General features: G+C 54.4%; 1 protein-coding gene across 14 annotated transcripts; it reads right to left on the reverse strand.

Moving 5' to 3' along the window:
• R3HDM2 (R3H domain containing 2) lies at positions 1-26512 on the reverse strand. Of its 14 annotated transcripts, XM_085534241.1 has the most exons (26): positions 26321-26512; positions 20368-20423; positions 19737-19795; positions 15171-15369; positions 14960-15001; positions 14267-14353; positions 13314-13440; positions 12971-13049; positions 12331-12390; positions 11998-12138; positions 11261-11369; positions 10639-10734; positions 9077-9108; positions 7894-8126; positions 7550-7734; positions 6975-7064; positions 6272-6514; positions 5564-5690; positions 5187-5422; positions 4863-5017; positions 4520-4620; positions 4092-4261; positions 3793-3937; positions 3611-3711; positions 3236-3320; positions 1-1436 (listed from the first exon to the last, which is right to left on the reverse strand). In XM_085534241.1, the coding sequence occupies exons 2-26, from the start codon at positions 20392-20394 to the stop codon at positions 1090-1092; spliced, it is 3276 nt and encodes a 1091-aa protein (XP_085390367.1). In that variant the 5' UTR covers positions 20395-20423; positions 26321-26512; the 3' UTR covers positions 1-1089. The 14 variants fall into 14 exon arrangements, with proteins under 14 accessions (XP_085390367.1, XP_085390370.1, XP_015742482.2 ...); XM_085534244.1 differs by lacking the exon at positions 19737-19795; XM_015886996.3 differs by lacking the exons at positions 19737-19795; positions 26321-26512 and adding an exon at positions 20517-20789 and having other exon boundaries at positions 10639-10716.
• Positions 26513-26842: the final 330 nt, after the last annotated feature.

Raw genomic sequence — 26842 nt, forward strand, 5'->3', positions numbered from 1 at the left:
TTAAAACGATGGACAAGTTTTCATTTCATATTCAAAACCGACCCCTCCCCAAAGGAAACAAAAAAGGACCCCCCCCCCCTCCTCCCCTCCCCTCTCTCCCCCCCCCCCAAAATAAAAGGAAATTAATAATAATAATAATCCGATTAAATAAAATGTGCAGTGAACATCCCAATCAACACCTGTATGTGCAGTTCAACACAGTGCTTAACAAAACAATATACACTGGGGGGGGGGGGGGGGGGCAGGGGGGGGGCATCACTCTGAAAATGAACTGAACTCAATTTGCCTCTTCATGATGTCCATATAAATAGAGCCAGGAGGAGGAGGGCGGAGAGGAGGCAGAGGGGAGCCCGCAGTCCAGTGTGCTCTGAGCCCACATGGAGCCCCTATGGGGAGCCCCTGTTGGAGCCCCTATTGGGATCCCCTATGGGAACCCCTATGGGAGCCCCTATTGGGATCCCTTATTGGAGCCCCTATGGGATTCCCTATTGGGAACCCCTATTGGGATCCCCTATGGGAGCCCCTATGGGAACCCCTATGGGAGCCCCTATTGGGAATCCCCTATGGGAGCCCCTGTTAGAGCCCCTGTTGGGATCTCCTATTGGAGCCCCTATGGGAACCCCTATGGGATCCCCTTTTGGAGCCCCTATTGGGATCCCCTATTGAGAACCCCTATTGGAGCCCCTATGGGAGCCCCTATGGGATCCCCTTTTGGAGCCCCTATTGGGATCCCCTATGGGATCCCATTTTGGAGCCCCTATTGGGATCCCTTATTGAAGCCCCTGTGAGATTCCCTATTGGAGCCCCTATTGGAGCCCCTTATTGGGATCCCTTATTGGAGCCCCTATGGGATCCCCTTTTGGAGCCCCTATTGGGATCCCCTATTGAGAACCCCTATTAGAGCCCCTATAGGGAACCCCTATTAGAGCCCCTATAGGGAACCCCTATTGGAGCCCCTATGGGATTCCCTATTGGAGCCCCTATGGGAACCCCTATGGGATCCCCTATTGGAGCCCCTATGGGATCCCCTATTGGAGCCCCTATTGGGATCCCTTATTGGAGCCCCTATGGGATCCCCTGTTGGAGCCCCTATTGGGAGCTGGCTCTCTCCAGCACCCTCAGGTCGTAGTTCTTTTTGGCCACGCGCAGTTTGAAGCGGCTCAGGGAGTTGTTGAGGCGGAGGGAAGCGCTCTGTGCCGCAGACGGGCTGGGGAACACGGCCACGATGGTGTATAAGGCAGCGAGGTCCGAGTGCCGGCCGTTCTCTGCAGTCCCGCTGCTGTCCCCGGAGCCGCCTCCGTCCCCACGTCGCCCCTGAGTCTCTTTGAGCCATTGGATCTTGGCTCCGGCCATGGCCAGCTGAGTGAACAGCTTGTCTGCCTCCGTCCGGGTGATGCCCTCGGGGAGGTCCGTCACCTCCAGCACCCGGCCCAGCACTGCGGGATACAGGGATCAATGGGCTGAGATGGGGCATTGTCCCTCAAACAGCCCTGAAGGGACCCAAACCATCCCATCCCATCCCATCCCATTCATCCCATCCCATCCCATCCCATCCCATCCCATCCCCATCCCATCCCATCCCATCCCATCCCATCCCATCCCATCCCATCCCATCCCATCCCATCCCATCCCATCCCATCCCATCCCATCCCATCCCCATCCCATCCCATCCCATCCCATCCCATCCCATCCCATCCCATCCCATCCCATCCCATCCCATCCCCATCCCATCCCCATCCCATCCCCAAACCATCCCATCCCATCTCCATCCCCAGCCCACCCCCCTCTACACCTCCACCCCATTCCCATCCCCATCCTCTCCCCCTTCCCCGTCCCCAATCCCACCTCTATTCCCATCCCTTTCCCCATCCCATCCCTTTCTGCACCCCCACCCCATCCTCTCCCCCTTCCCTATCTCACCCCCATCCCCACACACACACCAGGACCCCCAAGCCCCCCCAGTGCCACATCTCTTAGCTTAGGGGTCCTTGGCCTGGGGTCTCCCCCACCCACCCACCCCCCATGAGAAGGGATAGAGCTGCCTGGTGGTACCCAGACCCTCTGCTGCCTCCTGGCTCCAGCCCTGGCAGCCGGGCTTAGTGCAGGGCTGGCAGGCCGGATTCTTTGCTAATATTAACACAGCATGTAATGAACGCGCCAGCTGCATGGAGGGGAGGGGTGAGGAGGGGGGGGCAACCCCAAAGAGCTGATCTTAAAGGGCCGTGTCGGTGACAAGGACAAATCTGGATCTATGGGATGCTGGGAGGGTGGAGGTGGCATCTGGAGGCCATCAGTGCTGGGTGTGCTATGCAGGATGGGGATGGGATGGGATGGGATGGGATGGGGATGGGATGGGGATAGGATGGGGATGGGATGGGGATGGGATGGGGATAGGATGGGGATGGGATGGGGATGGGATGGGATGGGATGGGATGGGATGGGAATGGGATGGGGATGGGATGGGATGGGGATGGGATGGGGATGGGATGGTAATGGGATGGGGATGGGGATGGGGATGGGATGGGGATGGGGATGGGGATGGGATGGGGATGGGATGGGGATGGGATGGGGATGGGGATGGGGATGGGGATGGGGATGGGATGGGATGGGATGGGATGGGATGGGATGGGATGGGGATGGGATGGGGATGGGGATGGGGATGGGGATGGGGATGGGGATGGGGATGGGATGGGGATGGGATGGGGATGGGATGGGGATGGGGATGGGGATGGGGATGGGGATGGGGATGGGGATGGGGATGGGGATGGGGATGGGATGGGATGGAGATGGGGATGGGGATGGGGATGGGGATGGGATGAGGATGGGATGGGGATGGGGATGGGGATGGGGATGGGATGAGGATGGGATGGGGATGGGGATGGGGATGGGGATGGGGATGGGATGGGGATGGGATGGGGATGGGATGGGGATGGGGATGGGGATGGGGATGGGGATGGGGATGGGATGGGATGGAGATGGGGATGGGGATAGGAATGGGATGGGGATGGGGATGGGGATGGGATGGGGATGGGATGGGGATAGGATAGGAAAGGATAGGATAGGAAAGGATAGGATAGGATAGGATAGGATAGGATAGGATAGGATAGGATAGGATAGGATAGGATAGGATAGGATAGGATAGGATAGGATAGGATAGGATAGGATAGAATGGGGATGGAATAGGATGGAATAGGATGGGATGGGGATGGGGAGATGCCTGCGGAGGGTCACTTGCCTACATCGCTCGTCCCCAGGTCGGTGGACGCTGACTTCAGGGCCTGTCTCTTGCTCCGGTTCCCGTGTTTCATCCCACTTTGTCCCTTCATGAAACACAAAAACCAACAGCCATGAGGAGGAGCCGTGTCCTTGTGGTGCACACAGCAAGTCCTGCAGCCGGGGGTGACCAACGTGACAATGGAAATGGGTGCACCCAGATGGAGCTCACAGCCCCAGCATCTCTAAGGGGGAACTTAGAGGAGCCCAGGACAAAGCTCAGCTCCAGGAGCCGGCACAGCCCAAGGCAAAGCCAGGGATAAGGTGCTGCTGGGAACTGCAGCAGAGATGTGGGGTGGGCTCTGGGGGCTCCTATGGGGACCTGGGCTGGCTCTACCTGGTGTGTGCTGTAGTTGGGCTGGTTGTGGAGCAGAGGTGGGGGGCAGATGGACAGGTTGTACTGCAGCGGTTGGCCCAGCAGCGAGTAACGCCCGTCACCTGCAACAGCACAGGGAGAGGTTTGAGGAGGAATCATGGAGCAGCAGCAGCCCTGCAGTGATTTCAGCCCTTCCCCTTTACCTTGTGCTGGGCCCATGGGCCGGGGGAACTGTGTGAGGACGGGGAGGGGGCTCAGCCCCGTGCAGACGCTGTTCAGGTTGGTGACGGGAGACGGCGTTGGGGACTGGGTGGGGGATGTGATGGGGCTGTTCAGCTGGGTGCTGGCCTGGGGGGATGCAAAGGGTCAGACACCTCATAACCACCCCCCACCTGAGCCCACCCCCCCTCACAGCCCACCCCCCCTCACAGCCCATCCAGACATTGTGGGGGGGGTCTTTCTCTCCCCAAACCAGCTGCCTTCCTCCCAGTCCCCCCGATACCTGAGCGCTGCTGTCTGGGCTGTACAGGTCTCCTGGCTTCTGCCCCCGCTGCTCCAGGCTGTAGTACTTACAGTGGCTCCATTGCACCACAGGGGCGTTCTGGGGGGGTTGGGGGCCATTGGGTACATTCAGCTGCATCACAACCACACCGGGACCTGATGGGGACACCCCTAAGGAGAGAGGATGGCAGCAGACACGGTGATAACACAGCCCTGCTGCCACAAGAGGGAGTCTGCAGCACACAGAGCTGCTCCTTCCCTTCCCTCCATGCTAACAGGATGGTGAGTAAAGTCACTTGGCCACATCCTGATGGCTCACGGAGGGCTGTGTGATGCTGAGGGATCGGGCTGTGGATTGGCAGCCCCTGATCCTCCTTCCCACCCCAAAGCTGATCCAAAGGACTGACCCCGAAGCGTGGCACCTCCTACCTGAATACTGCTGCTGCATCTGCGACGGGCTGCAGGGCGAGGGAGATTGTGGCATCTGGTACTGCTCAGAGCCGGGTGGCTGCAGGAACCCAACCGAAGGGCTGTGAAGGAGAAAGGACTTTGCTGAGCTGCTGCTGGGGGTGGGAGAGAAGCAGCAGCCGCAGCCCCTGCAGTGCACAAAAGGGATGGCAACTCCCAGGAGGTTCTGCAGGGCTGCAGTGCCCAGGGATGGAAAGCTGGGATGGGAAGCTGCAGAGCTGACCAGCATCCCCACTGCATCCCCCCCCCCCATAATTGGCTGCAGGACTCGGGTGCAGCACCCTTCATACAGAGGAGCTCCTACCTGGTGCCATTCTGCTGGGCAGTTGGGATGACGCTGTAGTAGATGGGTACACCCCCAGTCTGAAGCCCCCCCTGGACAGACTGGCTGGCTGGCACGAGCACTGGCTGCTGGAAGGGCTGCTGGACCACGCTCTGGGACTCGTTGGCCACTGGAACCTGTGCAGGGAGGAGAGGAGCAGCCCTATGGGATGAGAGGTAACAGACAGCAGCGGCCGGCAAGCATGCACGACCTCAAGGTGAACCCAACCCCATTGCTGGCCCCATAACTCAGCTGGGGGGTTCAGGGCTGAGGCCCACCCCTCACTGCAAAGCAGCTGATGCCTACCTGGTACGAAGGCAGTGGAGTGTACTGCACCATCAGGCCTTGCATCTGGCTCCCCATGTTGCTCCTCTGGCTGCCGAGGAGGCTCGGGGGCTGCGTCTGCTGCACCCCCATCACGCTCTGCATTTGGCCCCCCATGTTATTCCTCTGGCTGTTGAGGAGCCCGGGGGATTGTGCCTGCTGCACTCCCATCACACCTTGGTACGTTTGCTGCTGGTTGGACATCATTGGCTGTAAACCTGTCAGAACAAAGCTGAAATGGAACGGCATCCCAACAAGCCACGACGGATCTATCTGAGGTCCTGAGAGATGCTTAGAAGCCAATAGAGAGAAAGGAAAAGGGGATGGTCCCCCACCCCCTGCTGCCCCCCACCTCTTACCAGGCTGCTGGGCTTGCTGGGGGAGCTGCTGCGTGCGCTGGGAGCTGTAGGCCACTGGGTGACTGAGAGATCGGTATTGCTGGCTGGAGTTTGGGTACTGCCCGGGAGGGTAGTAAGAAACCTGAATCTAATAAAAGCAAGAAAACACGGCGGTAAGAGCTCAAGAAGTGGGACCATGATTCTGGACCCTCCATGTTCCTCCAGGGCTGCTTTTCTCTCTCACCTGGCCTGGCTGCTGTGGAAGGAAACCAAGCAAACCAAGCAGAGCTTTGGCTCTGGGCAGAGACACCCAGGGAAGCACAGCCCCCCCCCGCTCCTCCCAGCCTCACCCCAAAGCCTTCCCCAGCACAAACCTCACCATAGCCCAGGGGAGATGTCCAACCCCCCACCTATGGGTCCCACCCCCATCCCAGGGGTCACAATGCCCTGCAGGACCCAAATGGAGCTTAGAGGTGTCAGCACTCCATCTGGTCACTGTCTCACTTCCACTATGAGCCAGGAATGGCCAGAGGGTTCTCTAGAGAACTGCCCTGTGATGTGGGAGCAGAAATCTCACCTAAGAGCACCCAATGCTCTGACTTCTGTCCACTGCTCCATCACAAATGAGCAGTAAAAGGACAGCCCGCTCCCCAGCAGCAAAGTGTCCTCCCCAGCAGCCCCCTGCCCTGCAGATCTGGGTTGAGACCCTCACCCCCTCCAGCTCCTTACTTGCTGGGGAGGCTGAATGTAGCCCTGGGGCTGCAGCACCTGCTGCGTGGGGACCGTGTGCCCTGAGGCTGAGTAGTTGGAGGTGGGAATGGGCTGCCCAGGGGTTGCCATGATGAATCCTGCCTGCTGAGGGTGCTGGGAGATGAGGGATGACTGGAACATCGCTGAGGAAGGATCCGGTGCTTCCGTCGAGCCCTGTCGGCTGAGGCTGATCTGCCCAAAGGGGTTGCTGAGTTCGTCAGCCTGCAGTGGGGACAAGGGAGAGGAATGGAGGAGGACAGCGTGTAGGACAGCAGCAAGCAGAACGCGGCTCTGCTCAACAGTCCTCCCTTCGACTCTGTGTTACACATCAAGAGCGTTCTGCAGGACGGGGAGCCTGGAAGCTCAGCAGACACGGGTGACATGCACAGCCCTACACAGGTTGGGGCGGCCCCAGCCTGGACCTGTGTCCTGCAGGGCACTCCACACCATGCACAGGGCACTGAGGGCTGAGCATGAACTGCAGGGCAGCTGTGGGCCCTTCCTTAGCCTTTAAGATCAACCACAGGGTGCCACAGCCTCGAGCATCCCATGGCAGCACTGAATCCTAAAGCCATTGGGAGTAATGTTTGTGACAGCCCCGATCAGCAAAAGCTCATACAACACAAACACAGCGCACGAGAGTACAACGGAGGCAGCGCACAAGAGTAAATGGGGTTTATACCATGTTGTACTGCTGGGGTGGAGAGACTGGCAAGAGGACTTGGGGGCAGGAGCTTGGAGAATACTGAACGGGCTGCAGCGCTGGGACCGGCTGAGACCAGCAGAGGAGGGAGAGCAGAGGACACGGATTTGGGTGGGGAAAGGTGAGGAGGAAGGAAGGAAGGACAGGAGGAAGGAGAGAAAGAAGGAACAACAAGGTTAGTCAACTGAGCCCATCGCAAAGACACACGAGTGGGCATTGCAGGGGGTTGGAAAGCATGGAGAGCAGAATGGGAGAGCATTCATCTCCTGGGGAAGGCACAGCCTGGCCAGTCGCTTTGTGTTCACAAAGCAGGCCTTGCCTTGCATGAATGGTGGCAGATTTACAAAGGGTGGCTATGGCCCAAACCATCCATTCACCGCAGACAACCTCTGTCTCTCCCATTCCACTGCCCCCCTGTGCATGGCATTGACCCCCCCCAGCTCTCTCTGCACCCTCACTGGGCAGGCAGGAGTCCCAGCAGCCTGGATATGTGCTGGCTCTGCTCACACCTCCCACTGTGTGCCACTGCTGAGCCCTGAGTGCTGGGCACTCACCTGAGACATCATGTGGTTACTCATGGCTGGCTGCTGCTGGGCTGTGGGGGGAAGGCCTTGGGGCTGCGGGGGGGGCTGCTGGGGAGGTGGTGGTTGAGGCTGCTGGGATGCACAGGGAAGGAGGCCACGGCTGGGCTGCGATGAAGGGGGTTGGCTGCACGCTTCGGGGGCACCGAGAACCAGGCCTGGAACAGAGAGAAGCAGGAAAAAGCAGATGGGAAGTCAGTCAAACAGCACATCCCTATCTCAGTGCTGAGCAGTCTGAAATGACGCCGTCCCCCATCTCAATGACCACAGATGCTGCCGCTCCGTGGCTGGAGGTGGGCAGGGAAACAACACAGTACCTGCCCGGGATGCTCTGCTGGCGGTGCTGCCTTTGCTGCTCCCGATGCTGTCGCCCCGTGTCAGGATGGAGATGCCACTGAAGCTGCTGGCTTTGGTGACAGGCGGCCGCAGGCTGCGGATGGAGCCGTCTGAGTCCGTGCTGCTCCACGGCCGAGGCTCCAATGACTTGATCTCACTCTCTGTGCTGCTCTGGCGGCTGCCTGAGGCTCGGTTCAAACCGTCCCTGTTGCCCCTGTGTTGCAGAGAAGGGGGAGTCAGACAAACCTCCAGGGGAAAGGAGAAGCAGGAGCTGCATGTGCTGCACCCGACTGTCACACCGGGGTGGTGATGCCGGCCAGCAGCTGGCTCTGTGGGGCAGCACGTTGGCACTGAGCACAGTGATCAGGGATGATGAACAAACAGTCTGGGTCACTGCTCCCTCGGTTGTGCACTGGGAAGACCCAGACATTGTTATCTCCATGCTGGTTCTTGGCCCTTTTCTCCAGCTTGGAAAAGATGCCAGCAGGTTCAGAGCACAATCCATTGCTAAAGCCTTTTGTGTGCCACAACACTGAGCTTCAAAGAGGCCTCAAGGTGACCAAGATCTTGCAAGATCACCTTGTGCACAGCTGTGTGCTGTGATATCACTGTGCTCCCAGCGACTGCCCTCATTCATCTCCAGCCAGCTCTGCCTAGAGCAAGATTTAGGAGCCCTGATGCCCACACAACCTCCCTCTCAGTGCTGCTCCAACTACAGATGGAGCCACAGCTGAGAAGCTGATCCTCCATGTACTTAAAGCAGGGACAACTCCAACCCAGCTGGATGCTGACCCTGCTGCTGGAAGAGCAAGGGTTCTCCCACCCTTCTGGGACACAAAGAGCCTAAATCCTTTGGCTTTCCCTCTCCTTGCTGCCATTCCATCATCCTATTTCAATTGAGTTGGCCAAAAAAAAAAGGAAAAGGACTCAGAAATCGATGCTGTGTAAAATCCAACTTCAATAACAACCGGGGCAAATTTACTCAGCAGGACAAGGTACAAAAGAAATCACCCAGAGATACCTAAAAATCTGCCTCTGTTTTTGAGAACTAGAAGAAAAACCTTCTTTGGAGCAGTTAATAGCAGAGAAAAGCGTCATTGGGAGCCACGCAGTGCTCTGCAGAGAAAGGCAGGGATACAGATAGTGTGTGCTGGATGTACTGACCTGCTGTCGGTGAGATATCCATTCTGGCCAGTCTGGAAACATGGAAAAGACACGGGGATGGGAAGGAAAGAAAAGGGAGACTTTAATAACTTTGAAAGCAACAAACCCCAGGCTAATTCAAAGCAAAAAAGGAGCAAAGCACTAACAGTATGGGATTCGGCTGGTGTTGTGCATGAGTTGTATGGTCACTCGGGAGCTCCTGCTCAGCCTCTTGTGCTCCTTGTCCCCTCCATCCAACCCCCTGGGAGCCTTTGCCAGCACCTGTGATGTTGAGATCCCCCCTGGGTTTTCAAATCTGAGTCCTAAGCTCTCTATCTCAATGCCCTGAGGCAGCATCAAGGTTGCTTTGGTAGTGGAACAACCGAGACCAAACACAGAAGGGTCTTTACTTGGTAAATACAGGCAGTCATCAGAGCCATTAGGAAAGGCAGAGGGCTCAAAATCAGCCTGGTTCCCCCATGATGGCCAGCCCTGACTCTGCAGGCCAGCAGCAGAGCACTGGCCATGAGCAGAGAGGAAGGGTGACAAGGCTGACGTGGCCACTCAGCATTGTGCTGGCATGGGATGGTACCTGCCCTCATCCAGGACTACAGGCAGAGCTGCTTGCTAGCACGGCTGGATGGCTCTGGGTCTGTGTGCAGGACAGCTCTGTGACTACCAACACCTCGAGAGCCATTTGAAGCCTGCTGCTTTGATAGCACTCAGTACAGGCTGCATGGACGTACTCCCACCGGGCCAGAGGAAAGTATCATTCCCCAGCTACTCAAAAGCAGCAGGCAAGGAGCTGGACTTTGAATCTGACCCACAGCAGACTGGATCGTCCCCAATTCCAACGTATGCCCCTTGGCACAGCACAGGGAGCTGCCTCCAGCTGGCAGACAGCACTCAACACAGCAGAGCACAGCAGCCTCGCTGAGCCAGACGTGAGCACGGAGCAGAGCTCTGGCTTCGAGGAGTTCCACACAGGGAGCAGAGATTTCAAGCAAACAACAACCAAGCTGGACGCTTTGGGAGAAAGAAAATCAACCCAGATCCATCCCATAAGGGCACAGAGCCCTGCCTGGCACCTGAGGGATCCTGGGCAGCCTGATCTAGGGGCTGGCAACCCTGCCCATGGCAGGGGGGGTTGGAATGAGGTGATCTTTAAGGTCCCCTCCAACCTAAGCCATTGTGTGATTGAGGGCTAGCACTGCCAAAGCTGCAGGAATGGAGAGAAACTGGGAGAGAAGGACACGGTTCCTGTCAGCTTCATTAATTGACTCATTCCAGACATGCCGCTGCGTAAGCTTATAGTACTGCTGGACAGCAAGGAGCAAACCTGCCTCCTCTGTCAGTCCCCACACTTCTACTGCCATGTGAATTTAAGGGAGTGAACGTGTGGCTCCTCTATCTCCATGTCACAGGCATCTTTGTTAGGAGCTGGAATTCACTGGTACATACCAGGAACACTAGGAAATTTGTAGAAAAGGCAACAGTGAGATCTGACCTTTGAGGATATTCAAGGACACCTCCTGCCCCATAGTTCCAGGAAGATACCTGGCATGTCAGTGATCTAAGCTTACCTCTCGTGCAAATATCCGCTCCCTGGCCCGCTGGTATTCCTCCTCTCGCTCTTCTATAGATTTGCTCCTCCTCCCATCCTGCAAGGGGAGTCTGATCTGAAGGGACAAACACAGCTCAGCGGGTCAGTGGTTGCCAATGGGAGCAGAGGGTGTAGTGAGCTGCTGACAGGCCTACACAGCAGTATGTGGACTGTGGAGCTGGGGCATGATGCCTTTAAACTGAACTTCTAGGCACCCGTGCTCCAGGGATGAACAACTCGGGGATCTGCAAAGCTTTCCTGCCTGATTTAGAGAGGACAGGTCAGGAATATCACCATGTATTCAGAAGGACAGACTGGTCTCAGGGGGTCAAAGCTAAAAGCCACTGTCTGCAGACAGATGCCCAAGGCAAACTCCTCCTGCTCAGTCACACACTGCGTTCCTCACCTTCTCAGTACCACCATAGAGAAAACAGAACCTGATCCTGATTGCAACAGCCTCAACCTGACCACTCGAGTTCCAAAGGATGAACCAAAGCAAGGGATAATGGCATGGTGATGTTAAGATGGGTGCTACGAAAGCAAAGAGCGCGAGGTCCTGGCTGAGGAGAGGGATCCTGGTGCCCCAGTTTGCCATCCCTTACCTGATTATCATCTCGGTCCATGCTGGTATCATCTCGTTTTAGGATAAACCGCTGGGGAAACTCTGCATTCTTCTCATCTTTGATGTGCTCAGAGAACCTCTGCTCGGGACTGCGGGAGGAAGCAGCTCTTGTTAGGGGGTAATTCATCCCTCAGGGCTTGTGGTCTGGGAGGAAGGGGAGGGGAGGGGAAAAGGGAAGGGGAAAAGGGAAGGGGAAAAGGGAAGGGGAAAAGGGAAGGGGAAAAGGGAAGGGGAAAAGGGAAGGGGAAAAGGGAAGGGGAAAAGGGAAGGGGAAAAGGGAAGGGGAAAAGGGAAGAGGAAAAGGGAAGAGGAAAAGGGAAGGGGAAAAGGGAAGGGGAAAAGGGAAGGGGAAAAGGGAAGGGGAAAAGGGAAGGGGAGAAGGGAAGGGGAAAGGGGAAGGGGAGAAGGGAAGGGGAAAAGGGAAGGGGAAAAGGGAAGGGGAAAAGGGAAGGGGAAAAGGGAAGGGGAAAAGGGAAGGGGAAAAGGGAAGGGGAGAAGGGAAGGGGAGAAGGGAAGGGGAAAAGGGAAGGGGAAAAGGGAAGGGGAAAGGGGAAGGGGAGAAGGGAAGGGGAGAAGGGAAGGGGAGAAGGGAAGGGGAAAAGGGAAGGGGAAAAGGGAAGGGGAAAAGGGAAGGGGAGAAGGGAAGGGGAAAAGGGAAGGGGAAAAGGGAAGGGGAAAAGGGAAGGGGAAGGGGTGTCCTCTCTCCATCCCACTTACATTCGTGTGTTACTGGTCTTGTTGATAATGACTGCTTTCCCAGTTTGGTCAACGTTATGGTCCATGCCAAAGTAGGCAGCCACCCGGTGCAGCAGCATCCTGTGGTATGAGGTCATCTGAGGGAACTTCTTAAACTGATTGCTGAAATGAAGGAAGAAAGGATCAGAGTTTAGGAGGCTTCAAAACATGATAATCAGACACCAAAACAGAGAGGGAAAGGGAGAGATCCCAGATCAGATCACGCCAAGTGAGAGGACTCAGCGTAACGGCCTCAAGTTGTGACAGGGAACATTGAGATCAGATATTAAGAGCAATTTCTGAATGAGCACTTACTTGTTATCACTAATAAACTCCAGAATCTCCTGTTCTAACTTTAGCAGCATCATTCTATCCCTGCCAAAAAAAAAAGGGGGGGGGGGAAATCACCTTTAAAGAGAGCAAAGCACAAACCCCCCTGCTTGGAACCCACCTCCCTGCAGCAGCACAAGGCACAAGCAGCTCCACCAACCCAACTCCACACATCCCTTATAGCAATGAACTAAAAAACTCCACTTTATTTCCCAATTTAAAGTTGTTTTACTAATAGTGCTTGGCTTTTGGTCTGCAATGACTCCAGCTTTGCCGCTCCTATGCCAGCACTTGGTTTGATTATGTTTATTACTGACACAGCAGCAGTTCCTTTGGAGGTGAATATTTGACGAGCATTTACATGATGGGTTTTAAGGTGGCCAAGGTTACCTCCTGCTTGCATTCAAACAAAGCATTCTTCCCCTCTATATCTCTCCACAGCACACAAGCACGTTCTGATTGCAACATAGAGCTACAACACAGAGCTGTCACTTCCCTCCCATGATATATGGATACACACACACACATGCAAACACCACAGGGTCAACCAAAGCAGCATCACTCACCAGGTGCTCCCTCCCTTCACTCCATCAGAAGGATTTCTTTTTACCAACCAGTGACCTACCTCGGGTTTTTTTTCAGTGTATTTACTAAAAACTCATGCAAATCTATCCCAGTGGAGTCTGTGTATTCCTGGCTGGAGTCTGAAACGACAACAGCAGTAGAACAAATGAACAAAAGGCTGCCATACAATGGGTTGGAGGAGGTATCTCTCAGCAGTGACTCAATGTGTGCATGAGAATGATGCCCCCATAGAGCCCTCCCATACCCTCTGCCCAACAAAGGATGCTATAAAGGTGATGAATTCCTACACAGAGATAACCCCTCTGCTCCCAGCGCTACCACTGACCCCCCATATCCTCAAACCAGGGTAGGTAAGACCTGCTGTGTTCATAAGAGCACCTGACCTCGAGACAGCATCTTCCTCGGTGCCTTGTCTTTATTCTTTTCTTTTTCTTCTTTCTCGGCCCCATCTTTCGTGGACTTTTCCTCTTCCTTGTCAGAGGGGCAGCTAACATGCAACTGAATGATGTCCTGGAATAAAACAAACCACGTTGCTCTGAGTCACACGGACTCAGCGCTGCTGTGGGTGGAGATGTTGGCAGCATAGAAAGGCACAGGGTTCAGGCTCTGCTCTCCTCCCATTGAGAAGATCTGATGGGACTCAGCAGCATTTGGCACTGCTGGACACCTGCCTTGTCCAGGATCTGAGTTACATGCTTCCCTGTTGAAGGCTGATAACACTCTATTACACTATGGACAGAAGAATGACCAAGGTGAAGGAGCTCCTGCACCACTACAACGAGATTCTGCCACCTAATCTGGAAAGAGAAAGGGCACGAGGGGAGCAAAAAGCCTATGAGGTTATAAGGTGTGATGAGCAGCTTTTGTGCTGCACGGAGCTTCCTGATGCTTCTTATCTGCTCTTCTCCTGAGCTGCAGCTGCCCAGCAAGGCCTGCAAGCTCACCCTGCTCTGTGGGAAGAAACTTAAGACCAGAAGGTTTGTCAAAGGTGACACTTGGATAAAGCTCAAGTTAAAACCAGCTAAAAAAGCACAAGCCTTTGTGAAGCTGATCCTTCAATTTCCTTTTATACAGGAGGTCCCTGACACAGCACCACGGCTCAAGCACGTGCAGGTGCCCAGTGAGTTTATACTGACAATTCCTGGTGAGAGAAGGAAGGGCTGTGACTGTGCACCTACAAGCAGTGATAACAGGGATGAGCAGCTCCTTCAACAACAGCCTCAGGTGGGAACTCTTTGGTTCTCAGAGGAACGAGCCCAGTCTAAGAGACCAACTCTAGAAAGAAGGGGATTTTCTGGGCTCCCATTCTGCACAGCTTGTCTGGTTCTGGGCCTACCTGGGACTCCAGCAGCCCATCTACAAAGGGGCTGGACGATTCTTCACACACAGCCAAGCTCCTGACCAGCTTAAGCTTTGAATTAGACTGGAAAAGTAAAAGAAAGAGCATAGTTAAGACACCTCAGCCAGAAAGCACGCGCTCGAGTTCATGCTGTTGCACTACCGAGCCATTCAAGCAATCAGCATTAATTAAAACTGCTGAAAAGGAGAACTACCGAACCAGCATCTCACATGAAACATGCACACGTTTGGAGTCCTGGAGTGAAGCAGTTCCTTCCTGCAGCCCTTGATTCAATTTTGAACCAGCCAATATTGGAAGCTCACTGTTTTAATTCATGCTCTTCAGCCACAGCAACCCCAGCCCTCTCATCCTCACCTAAGAGTTAAAACTGTTCCCAAAGGACACGGTGAACCAAATGGTTTTATCTAATATATGAGGTGATGATCGTTACCGTTCTTAATTACCAGGCTGTCATCCTGCTTACACCTACCCTGCCTGACCCGATGGCTTTGGTTATTTTAGGTAACGTAGTAGTTCTTAGTTTAAAATAAAACCTGTGCTTTCAGGACTGCTGGCAAGTTGACTCACTTGGGTGACAAATGGGAAATAGAAACCGGTCCCATGAGATCCCAGGCAGGATCAACCATAGGAACAGCCTGAAGAAGAAATGGATGTTGGAATATCTCATACCTTGGCTCTTTTTCTGGCATGTCCGTGGCCTGACGTCCGTCTCTGGAGGAAAAGGAAAGAGAAGGCAATGAGTTTGATGGGAGGGTGCACAGTATCAGTGCTGTGTGGTGTCGGAGGCAGATTCAGGATCTCTGGCTGACAGTGTGTTTCTTAGGCAGAATGAGAGGAGCTCCATGTACCCCAATGGGCTGCCCACCCATTCCATGCTCACCTGAGCTTCCTGACGCACGCTGACCTCCTCCCCTCCATCCTTCTCAGCCTCCTCCTTGCTGGGTGACCTGGATACGTATTTGGTTTTGCTCACGGATTCCTCAACCACCTTCTTTTCTGACTCCTTCATTATTTCCAGGGACTCCTGTGCTGTGTTGCTGTTTGACATCTTCAGAGCCCTATGATGCAGCGACGGGCTCCTGCCAGGAGAAGGGACAGAGGAGCTTTTACACATAGGTTGGCATTTCTTGCAACTCCTTTTGAGCACAACAACCCCAACCCCTGCATCCTGCGCCCTCCCATTCATCCCCTTGGATGCAGCCCCAGGTTCTTGCAGGAGCTCTGAGCTTCTCACCAGGACCCTGAAGTCGTGGGCACAGCTGAAGAGGTGCCCTGTAACTCTGTGCACAGATAACAACCAAAAACCTGCATTCTCTTCCCAAATCGCAGCCCTGCCCTTCTTGCAGGCAGTCAGAGCTATCCTCAGTGAGGAAACAGCTTCGTATCCAGATATTGCTCTGGTTTCTCCTGGGAAGCAGAGTAACATCACTGTCTTCCCTTGGCTGTTCATGGCTCGACACTACAGCCAAGCCAAACCATTGCAGATGACAACATAATGCTTCCTAATGAAGTTGTGTCTAATTGCATGCTTCTGGTTAGCAAACACACAGCCTGCCCAGGGCCCTGAAGTGACTGAGCAGAGCCTGAGCAGGGCAGGGTGCCTTGCTCTGCTCCCAGCACCAACAGGAGGAAGGGATGTCACACATCCATTCATAAAACGGAGCCAGCTCCAAGCCTAGAACCAAAATCAGCCCTATGGGCTCAGCCAAAGCAGCTCTCTTGGAACTCCAATGAGGATCAAACCAGCTTAGGGAGGGCTGCAGAGGGAATCCTGGTCCTAAGGACCACATTTGTGCACCCACTGCTGGGGCACAGCCCAGTAATGGCATTCCAAAGGGAAAGGGGGAAGCCCACATCTCAGAGGAGCTCCAATAGAAGATCTCAGTGTTAGAAGATACAGCTGACATTCATCAACTCGTTTTATTCACAAGCTGTGGCTGAAAGCGTCAGATCTCACCAAGATTTATTAACCCTTGGCAGCTCTACACGGGAGCTGCTCCACTTCATTAATTAATTCAACCTCCTCCCCTTGTAACGTGTGGGGATGTTGGACATAAAACACGTTCTGCTTTTACTGCAGCTCCTGGGCTGATTTCTGGCTGCAGGGGGCAAAGCAGGGAGGTCGCACCCCAACACCCCACAGGCTGCTGCAGCACCGTGCCCTTCCACTTAGGAAGGAAGAAGCAAACCTTCCTCATCACACTGCAATGCAACCTCAGCATCACAGGAGAAAAGAGCAGATCTGATGAGGACCCAGTGCCACTGTCCCTCCTGATGAACCTTCTGCCCCCAGCTCCATTTCCTCGCATGCAAAGCTCCAAGGAGAGCTGCTGTGCACTGCCAGGGCTCCTCCACAGCGACGCCTGCAAAGCAAAGCTTTCCTTTCTGTATGAATGAATCAGCGCCGCTCCCCCAGGACAGGCGTGGGTCGCATGAGGGGGTGGCAGACATGAGCTGCAGCGACAGACAGCAGCTTGCAGAGAGGGGAAGTTCAGAGGACTCGGGGTGGGTGGCACCGAACTGAGCTCTGCCAGGGAGGAGATGGGGAGATGACGTAGATGCAGCATCAGGGAAGCCGCTGAATCTGGGTCAGAGCAGCGCCCGGCTGAGCTGCTGGAGGTGGGAGAGCTGAGCTGAGTGATGTGGGGCTGGAGGGTGGCAGTGAACACCAAGCTCTGCTCGAGGGCTGGGTGAAGGGTAAAGGGAACAGAGCAACCTGGGGAGTTAAGCCTGAACATTCAGACCTCACAACCTGCTTCAGAGTCACCTCTCCACTCACATCTCCCTCAATCCCTTCTCTAGGTTACTTTATTTTCCTTCTGCTTTTGCTTCCCGAGGCTCATTCGATGGGGCAGAGCAGACAGACCCCAGCCAGCAGTGCTGTATTAAAGGAACACTGACAAGGAGGAACCCAACAAAGCCCCTTCCATCCTCAGGCTTGTTGTACAGCACCAAATGCAGCCCTGCTTAAAGCCACACCGGCTCCAATCCCATGTTAAACACAGTTACAGCCCATGGAAGACTCAGAAATAAACATCCCAAGGCAGTGAGTCACTCGTGGGCAGGACAGTCCCCACCACATCACAACTGATGACGGCAGCCAGAGCTGGGCAAGGAAAGCTGGCCCATCCAAGAGGTCTGAAGGTTCAAGAGGTGATGGGAGCCAACAACCCAGCTTGGTAAAGGGAAAGCCACGGCCTTGTTCTAGGGCCCAAATATCTCCCCTTGCCCCCCATTGCACAGCATTGCTGCCAGCAGCACTAAGCAGGAACCTCCAGCACGAGGAGTGATGCTCTCCCAGCCGCTCGCTGATTGGCTCGTGGCTCAACCAATCAGAGCCAGAGCTCCATGGCAACGGGCTCTGTCACCAGGAGCAACAGGGAGAGCTGGGTACCAATGGCCGCCCCATGGATGGATGGGGGTGGTGGGATGCAATGGACACCGACCATCCCAGCCCCACAGCCGGGCTGCAGCGTGATCCCCCCACCCTGCAGGGCTGCAGGGAGCCCTGTACACTCTGCTTTCCCCAGGGCACGGCGGCTGGTGCAGCTTTGGAGGTGTTGGAGGTACACGAGGGGCTACAAAAGGAGGAGTGGTTGTAGGACCAACAGCAGCCATGCAGTCCTGAGTCACTTATAGGGCCTAATATAGGTCCTAAGATAGGCCCTAAGATAGGCCCTAAGGTAGCTACTGAGATAGGTACTGAGATAGGTTCTAAGATAGGCCCTAAGGTAGGTACTGAGATAGGTCCTAATATAGGTCCTAATATAGGTCCTAAGGTAGCTACTGAGATAGGTCCTAAGATAGGCCCTAAGGTAGGTACTGAGATAGGTACTGAGATAGGTCCTAATATAGGTACTGAGGTAGGTCCTAATATAGATCCTAATATAGGTCCTAATATAGGTCCTGAGATAGGTCCTGAGATTGGCCCTAAGATAAGCCCTAAGGTAGCTACTGAGATAGGTACTGAGATAGGTCCTAATATAGGAACTGAGATAGGTCCTAAGATAGGCCCTAAGGTAGCTACTGAGATAGGTACTGAGATAGGTCCTAATATAGGTCCTAATATAGGTCCTAAGATAGGTCCTAAGATAGGTCCTAAGATAGGTACTGAGATAGGTACTGAGATAGGTACTGAGATAGGTACTGAGATAGGCCCTAAGGTAGCTACTGAGATAGGTCCTAAGATAGGCCCTAAGGTAGGTCCTAATATAGATCCTAATATAGGTCCTAATATAGGTCCTGAGATAGGTCCTGAGATAAGCCCTAAGGTAGCTACTGAGATAGGTACCGAGATAGGTCTCTTATAGGCTCCATATGACCCCCCCCCCCCCCCCAATCTGCTCTGGGCAGCATAAGACCCAATTAAGGGTCCCCAGCAGTGGCTCAGCCCATGCAGGAGCTGAATGTCCCCATCAACTGAAGGGGAGGGATGAGTTCCTGACTCTGACAGTCCCCATAAAGCAAACAAAGCCATAATCCCTATAGGTATATGGGTGTATAGGTGTATGGGTGTATGGGTGTATGGGTGTATGGGTGTATGGGTGTATGGGCGTATGGGTGTATGGGCGTATGGGTGTATGGGCGTATGGGCTATAGATGAACTGGACTGCAGAGCACACAGACCCAGCACTGAGTCCCCCCTTACATCTTAATCCCCACCACCCACATCAGGCTGAAGATACGATGCAAAGTTTGGACTTGAGGTGGAAAGAGGGAATAAAGAACTGGGATACGGGGCAGGATGTGATGGACAGCCATATAGAAAGGAGGCTCGAAGCTTTGAGGTGCCCTGCAGAGCTCCCAGCACCCAGATGGACCAAAGAAGGCACCAAAATGAACTTTTCCAGCTCTGGATGGATTTTCTTCCTTTAGTTTTTTTCCAGTGTTGAGGTGAGAAAGTGAAATGTGGGCCAGCTCGAGCTCCCCTCTGCTGTCACAGCTATTCCTGCACTCACCCAGGAGCAGGGAACTGCTCCCATGACGTCAAAGCAGTTTCCCAGCAACAGCACAAGAGGGTTGTCCACCACAGGGGTTTCCTGAAAAGCTCCCATGGAATCATCCACCTACTTTCTGCAGTGTCAAGATGCAATAGGGCAGCACGGCAGTGGGACTCCTGTTAACTCCCCCTGTGCTGCAATGCTCCTTGATGCTCTCTGTCCGTGCCAAGAAGCAGCAGCAGAACTTAAAGCTGGTTGAGAGCGTGGATTGCTCAGCCCAGCTCAGCATGAAGCCAGCTGCAAACGCTGGGTATCACAGCAAGGTATCACAGCAAGATAACACTGCAAGGTATTACAGCAAGGTATCACTGCAAGGTATCACTGCAAGGTATCAGAGCAAGGTATCACTGCAAGGTATCACTGCAAGGTATCACTGCAAGGTATCACTGCAAGGTATCACTGCAAGGTATCACTGCAAGGTGAGCAGGTGAGGGGTTCCTGTTTACCTGCAGCAATAGGGGGCTGCTCCCTGCAGGTCCTGCAGCCACAGGTGATGCTTTCTGATCTAAAAGAGCATCATCAGGAGGTGAAAGGGACATAAAGATCCTGCAGTGCTGATAGACCCAGCCCTAGGAATAGCTCCTAGCACTGAAGGTAACATAGAAGGAATGCTGCAAGCAAACCCAGTTTGCAGCAAGCTCTTCAACACGGGATGGGGTTCATATAAATACACGGGTACAAATACAGCACGAGCAGCCCTACAGAACATCCAACTGTCGTCAAGCAGACCCAGCATCTTCCTACAGCCACGTTCTATGATATAAACTAACCAGCTTCCAAGCAGCACAGCCCTGAATGCACAGCACAGCAGCATGGAACACTTTGCCTTTGCAAAAGGAAGAGCCCAGAATGAGCTGCACAAAGCCCAGCTCAGAATGGGAGAGCCCACGAAGGGAACTCCACGCTGACACAGCAGCACTCAGGGATTCCCTTGCTCCTGCAGGTGCACTCTCAGCATCACAAAAGGGAAGCTCAGTGCTGGCACCGCATCCCGAATGAGATCAGAGCTGTGCATCCGTTCTATTACAGCACGGTGTTCAAATGAACCCCCAGCAAACAGCAGGAACAGGCACTTACCGGAGGTGAATGATGTCGGGTCCCCATCTCTGAACCACTTGCCTGCTGTACCTACGCTGTATGTTGCACAGTGGATGAAAAGAGAAGCCCCGGGTCACTCCTGCTCCAGCCCCAAATCTCAGGTGCCTTAGATCTATAAAGGAACTCACCCCTGTGGCTCCGTGCTCCCCGCAGTCACCTGTCCCCTAATCCCCACAGCCCCTCCATTGCCACAGCCGGCTCAGCAGGACCGAGGAACGCTGCCAGGATTCATTCTGCTCTTTGGAAGCCCCCCAACCTGCTTCTCTCCCCCCCTTGGATGATGGCAAAGCTGAGCCCAGCAGCTCCGAGCAGAGCAGAGCCCAGCTGTGGGGAGGGATGGCACCGAGCTCTGCCAATCTCCACATGCACACCCACCCCTGCTCTCATTCAAACACTTCAGTGGAACTGCCTCCGCACAGCCCGGCAAGGCTTTAAAGACACAGCACCTTCCTGAGCAATGGCAGGAAGGAGGATGCACCCCACGTGCACGGAGGTGGGTTACGGGCTGCGTCCCTCACTGCTCGTGTGGTGCCATCAATGCTCCCAAGGGGTCACGTTATTTTAATAGCTGGAGCTTTGGTTTTTTCCTCGTTTCTCAGCGATGTGATACAGACAGGAAGCAAGAAATGCAAATGAGCCTGGAGAAGTTCTGAACCGCTTTCCCCTGCTGAGCTGATCTCCAGCACAGAGACACAAACAGGACAGACCTCAGAGCGTGGAACCCTGCAAGCACACACAGCACAGAGGCACCTCCTGGGCTTCCTCCTGCAGCCATAGAGCTGCCTCATTGCAAGGCAGCAATGTTCTGTCTCCAAGAAACAAAGTGGGAGATGATTTGCTAAGCTGCAGCTTCCTCCTTGGATGCATCTGAGATGGGGAGACACAGCAGAGCCTGGGTGGGAGATGGAGCGTGTGAGCCCCAGTGAAGCCCTGTCAGTCAGCAGCACCCTTCTGCCATCTGCCACAATGCACAGGGATGAAGGGAAGCTGCAAGAAAGCAGCTCCAAAGACACCCAGGAGCAGAGCAGCAGCTGTGGAGCAGCAGGATCCGTGCAGCTGGGATGGACCGAATGCTCTGCTCCTTCTGCTCGTGAGAACAGGAGATTCCTCAGCAGGGCTGGGAGAGACACAGGAGTCCTACAGCCAGCACAGCTCTGTTATCAGGTCCAAGGAGGCCACAATAAGGGGAGAAACAGAGCGGAGAGTTCACCATCAGAGTCACCTCAGTGCTGAGCTGATGGGGGTGGCAGCTCAGAGCAGGGATTCAGAGCAGGCTCTTCTATCAGACAGGAAGAATTAGCTCCGTGCCCCCAAGAAGTGGGATGTGAGATGCAGCCTGAGCTGCCCACAGGAAGAATAAACCAGAGCACCATCAGATTGAATGGGAAGGGATTTTCCATTCAGATCTGAGGACACACACCCATGACAGCCAACCCTTCCCTATCCCCCCCCATAGCACCCAACCCACAGCTGTGTGCTGGCTGCAGCTGGGCCCCTATGGCCCCTTTGAGTCTGACGTGCACCAGATCTGTCAATGGCTCAGGACAGACACGTGGGCAGCGATGAGCAGCACAGGAACGTAACGAGCTCCCCATTCAGCTCCAAACACTGATAAATAATTCAGGAAGAGAAAATGCCGCAATACAGAGAGCAGCACTGGTTAAAAATAGAATATGTGCTGTAGCTGCCAGAGGAACAAGGAGGGAGGGAAGCAAAGAGGTGGCACCGACGGAGCACGCGTTGGGTTGCTGGCCCTTCCAATTAGGAATCCCCCACTCAGGGTGTTACAGTGGCAGCAGCCAGGGCTGCCCCTGCTGGAGGAGAGCCCTGCAGTGTGTGTGCATGCAAGGGAGAATCCTCTTGCTTGCAGAAGAGCAGGGTGGGAGCATGGCCAGGGCACTGGGTGGCAGCCAGCTCTGCACAGCTACAAACCTCAGCTCCCATCTCTCCAGTGTTTTTCCTGCAGGGCAGAGGATGCTGCTGTTCTCTCCTGAGCTGTGCTGCCCTGTGTGCAGGAACTTCCACTTGTTGATGCTTCTGCATTGCAAACTGTGACCTGCCACCCTGTCAGGTCAAAAGCCCAAAGAGCAAACTGCCACCTATCTCCATATCCCACTGCTCCGCACTCATAAACTCACACTAAAAACCTTAGTGCCAGTGTAAGACATTCACCAGCCTTAGCACACATGCTTGTGAAGCTGATAATGATGAGAGATGTCACCATCACCATCCTGGAGTTCAATTCTTCCCCTTCCAGACCCCACCACGTTCCCCATTTCCCACCAGGTTCAAAGCAGCTCCGTCCCTCATTGCGTCGTGCAGCAAAACCCACTTGGCCAGATGGCAGCTCCCCTCCTCACCGAGGAGCTTCAAAAAATAACATTAAAATGACACCCAGCTCCCCCTGCCTCCCCGTCACATCGGCTTCCCGAGCGTTTCTAAAGCAAGGAACTGCCAGCAGTGAGAAAACAGCAGGTTCTCCATAAGGAGAAGCGATGCGCTCTCACGTGCAGCTCACTCAGAGCTTATTAAGTCAACAGGCTGGAATAGAATCCTCAGAGTGGTTTGGTGTCACCCTCTAAAATACCCCAATTGAAAGCAAGGGGGGGGGGGGGGCAATGTAAAGGCATTGAGGGGAAGCCCCCAAGACCTTAATGTGTGAGCAAGGCCAAAACCCCAGCCCTGCTTTAAACCTGATGGGGAGGGAGGAGGGCAGACCCCTCAGCTGTGGGGTGAGCTGAAGGTCTGAGCAAACACCCCCCTGCACCCACCCCACCTTCACCCCTCCTTACCCTCACTATCTCCTTCCTCTTCTAATAAGAAACCATGGCAGGAGGAGCAGCTTCTCGTCTTGGTTTGGCCATGGGGGAGCAGCCAGGGCAGGACCAGGACCCCCTTTAAGGCCCAGGACCCCCTTTAAAAGCAAAGTACCCCCTTTAAGACCCAGGATTCCATTTCCTAACCAGCAGCCCAGTCACCCAGATACACCCCTGACCAAGTGGCTCTTGGTCTTAACTCAGCTCCGAAGAAATCCATGTCTTAAGGAAAAGGACGTCAAAGCAATAGGAGAATTTTATAACTTCATTAATATATATATATATATATCTCTATCTAAGAGCTGGCATAACGAGTAGGCTGCATCTGCCCACACTCAATAATCATCACTGAAATTTACTGGGAGGCAGCCGTGACTCAGTCTGCAGTACACAAAGACAGCTTGTGCTCCCAATACATAATGAAAGCGGGCTCTATAGAAAGCCATAAATCCGTATGAGCCCCATTGACAACAGCATGCAAGGGAATCCCAGCACTGACATCAGCTCAGCCCTTCCTCCTGCTGCTGCTCACACCCAGACAGGGCTCCCACAGACACTCCTCACCTCTGTATATGGGTAAACCACACCAGGAGGTCGTGCTGCCTCCCAGTTGGGTTCAGCAGGACTCAGAAATCAAGAGGAAGCTCACAATAAAAGATGGAGGGTGGAGAGCAATGGGTTTGTATTGAGGAATGAGCCCTACAAACTCTAAGAGCTCTTAACTTCCAGGCTAAAAGCAACTTCTCCTTCCAGCCCAGAATGGCAGCTAACAGCTCCATAAGGAATCAAAGGGAGATGGTTTCTCTGATCCCTCTCAGCCACACCACAGGACACAGCTTCCCAGTTTTGGCTTGAGAAGGTGCGAGCAAACAAGGCCACAAAGGGTTGCCAAAGAGGAAGGAGATGCTACAAACCACGGTGTGATATTGTTAAATCACTCTGGATTTTGGCTGGTGCTCCAGCTGAGCCTCAGGAACCACCGAGCAGTGCCTGATAAATGAGGGTCTATTGCCTCCATGTCCTGTGGAAGGGAGAGAGGGACCTGATGGATTTGAGGTGGTCTGTGTTAAGTGACCCACAAGCAACAGGTTATACAGACCATACAGGTGCCCTGAGCAAGGTGTCTGACTGTTTTATATGGGATATGTCAGCTTCCAGGACCAGGAATCACTTCATACCCTTGAAATAGCTGCTTTGGGGCACGGTGATGCTGTGTGTAAGCACAGCAGATGGATCTCATACAGCACAGGGCAGCCAGGCTTAACCACACACTGCAAACACAGCCTGAGTCTGAGTTATAGGGCAGAATATAGGGCAGGACCCCCTTTAAGACCCAGGACCCCCTTTAAGGTCCAGGACCCCTTTAAGGCCCAGAATGAAGCAGGTGGATCTCCCAGCAAACCCTAAGCAAGGCTGATAAACTGGAGGCAGCCAGAAGGATGGAGCAGGACACAGACCTTGGAGAATGGAGGCAAAGGAAGGTTTTATCAAGTAGTTTGTATATATAAATAGGAACAGCTGATGGTAAACTGATAATAAAAGTCCCTCCATAAGGTACATGGGCTGCATGGAGGCTTCCTGGAAGCAGCCTCGTTACTGCAGCCCTATAAAAGCACAGAGCAGCTTCGCTGTCCATTGCAGAACAAAACAACACAGAGGGCAGGAAGAACAGAGACTGGAAAGCAGCAAAAGCTGCTACCACCGAATGAAACCACATCAGTTTGATTATAAAGCAAAGCAAACGACGGGGGAACAGCTCCTAAAACAAGAGAGGCAACAACCATCCCACAAAGCCACGAGCACCAACAGCACAGCGACCCCCCCTCACCTCAAGCCAAACCCTCCACCAAGGCCTCCTGTTGCTCCATACAACCCACAGCCTCCTTAGGGCTGTGGTTGAGGGGGGGGGTCTCCCATTTCCCCCCCATCCAATGGGACACGGCCGGGCCACACCACCCCCCCAGGACCCCTTTAAGACCCAGGACCCCTTTAAGGCCCAGGGCCCCCTTAAAGCCTAGGATCCCCTTTAAGGCCTAGGAACCCTTTAAGGCCCAGGACCCCCTTTAAGGCCCAGGACCCCCTTTAAGAGCAAAGTACCCCCTTTAAGACCCAGGACCCCTTTAAAGCCCAGGACCCCCTTTAGACCCAGGACCCCCTTAAGACCCAGGACCCCCTTTAAGGCCCAGGACCCCATTAAGACCCAGGACCCCCTTTAAAGCCCAGGACCCCCCTTAAGGCCCAGGACCCCTTTAAAGCCCAGGACCCCCTTAAAGACCCAGGACCCCCTTAAAGCCCAGGACCCCCTTTAAGGCCCAGGACCCCCTTTAAAAGCAAAGTACCCCCTTAAAGACCCAGGACCCCCTTTAAGGCCCAGGACCCCCCTTAAGGCCCAGGACCCCCTTAAAGCCCAGGACCCCCTTTAAGGCCCAGGACCCCCTTTAAAAGCAAAGTACCCCCTTTAAGACCCAGGACCCCTTTAAAGCCCAGGACCCCCTTAAAGACCCAGGACCCCCTTTAAGGCCCAGGACCCCCCTTAAGGCCCAGGACCCCCCTTAAGGCCCAGGACCCCCTTTAAAAGCAAAGTACCCCCTTTAAGACCCAGGACCCCTTTAAAGCCCAGGACCCCCCTTAAGACCCAGGACCCCCCTTAAAGCCCAGGACCCCCTTTAAGGCCCAGGACCCCCTTAAAGCCAAGGACCCCCTTAAAGCCAAGGACCCCCTTTAAGATCCAGGACCCCCTTTAAAAGCAAAGTACCCCCTTAAGACCCAAGACCCCCTTTAAAGCCCAGAACCCCCTTAAGACCCAGGACCCCCCTTAAGACCCAGGACCCCCCTTAAAGCCCAGGACCCCCTTAAAGCCCAGGACCCCCTTTAAGATCCAGGACCCCCCTTTAAAGCCCAGGACCCCCTTTAAAGCCCAAAACCCCCTTTAAGGCCCAGGACCCCCTTTAAGACCCCAGGACACCATTAAGACCCAGGACACCCTTTAAGGCCCAGGACCCCCTTTAAAGCCCAGGACCCCATTAAGACCCAGGACCCCTTTAAAGCCCAGGACCCCCATTAAGGCCCATATAATAGAGCTGAACACCGACCCCCCCCGTTCCGCCCGCACTCACCGGGCCGGGCCCAACGCCGCTGGGCCGCCACCACCTCTATGGGCCGGGCCTGGTCCAGCGCTGAACGGGGGGGGGGGGGGAAGGAAAAGAGCGAGAGAATAAGGCTAAAAAAGAGGAAAAGAGGAAAAAGAACCAAGAGGGGGAAGGGAAAAAAGGGGGAAAAAAAGGAAATGGGGTAAAAAAAAAAAAAAAGGGGGGAGGAAAAAAAATAAAAAAATAAAAAAAAAAAAAGGAAAGAAGAGTGGGCCCCTCCCCCGGCGGAGCTGAGCTGCGTCAGCGCTCTGCGTGCTGACGTCATCGCGCTGCGCCGCCGTGCGCCGTTAGGATGGAGATAGAGGGGAAGGGGGATAGAGCGCCACCATGCGGCGTGGAGGACCCGGCATATCCCATAGGGACAGTGTATGGGGGCCTTATAGGGGGCATTGTATATGGGTCTCATAGGGACATTGTATGGGGGTCTCATAGGGACATTGTATGGGACCCCATAGGGACATTGTATGGGGACCCCATAGGGACATTGTA

This window comes from Coturnix japonica, unplaced genomic scaffold, assembly GCF_054131305.1.
Source record: "Coturnix japonica strain WE unplaced genomic scaffold, WE-NBRP24 Scf080, whole genome shotgun sequence".
Classification (NCBI taxonomy): Eukaryota; Metazoa; Chordata; class Aves; order Galliformes; family Phasianidae; genus Coturnix; species Coturnix japonica.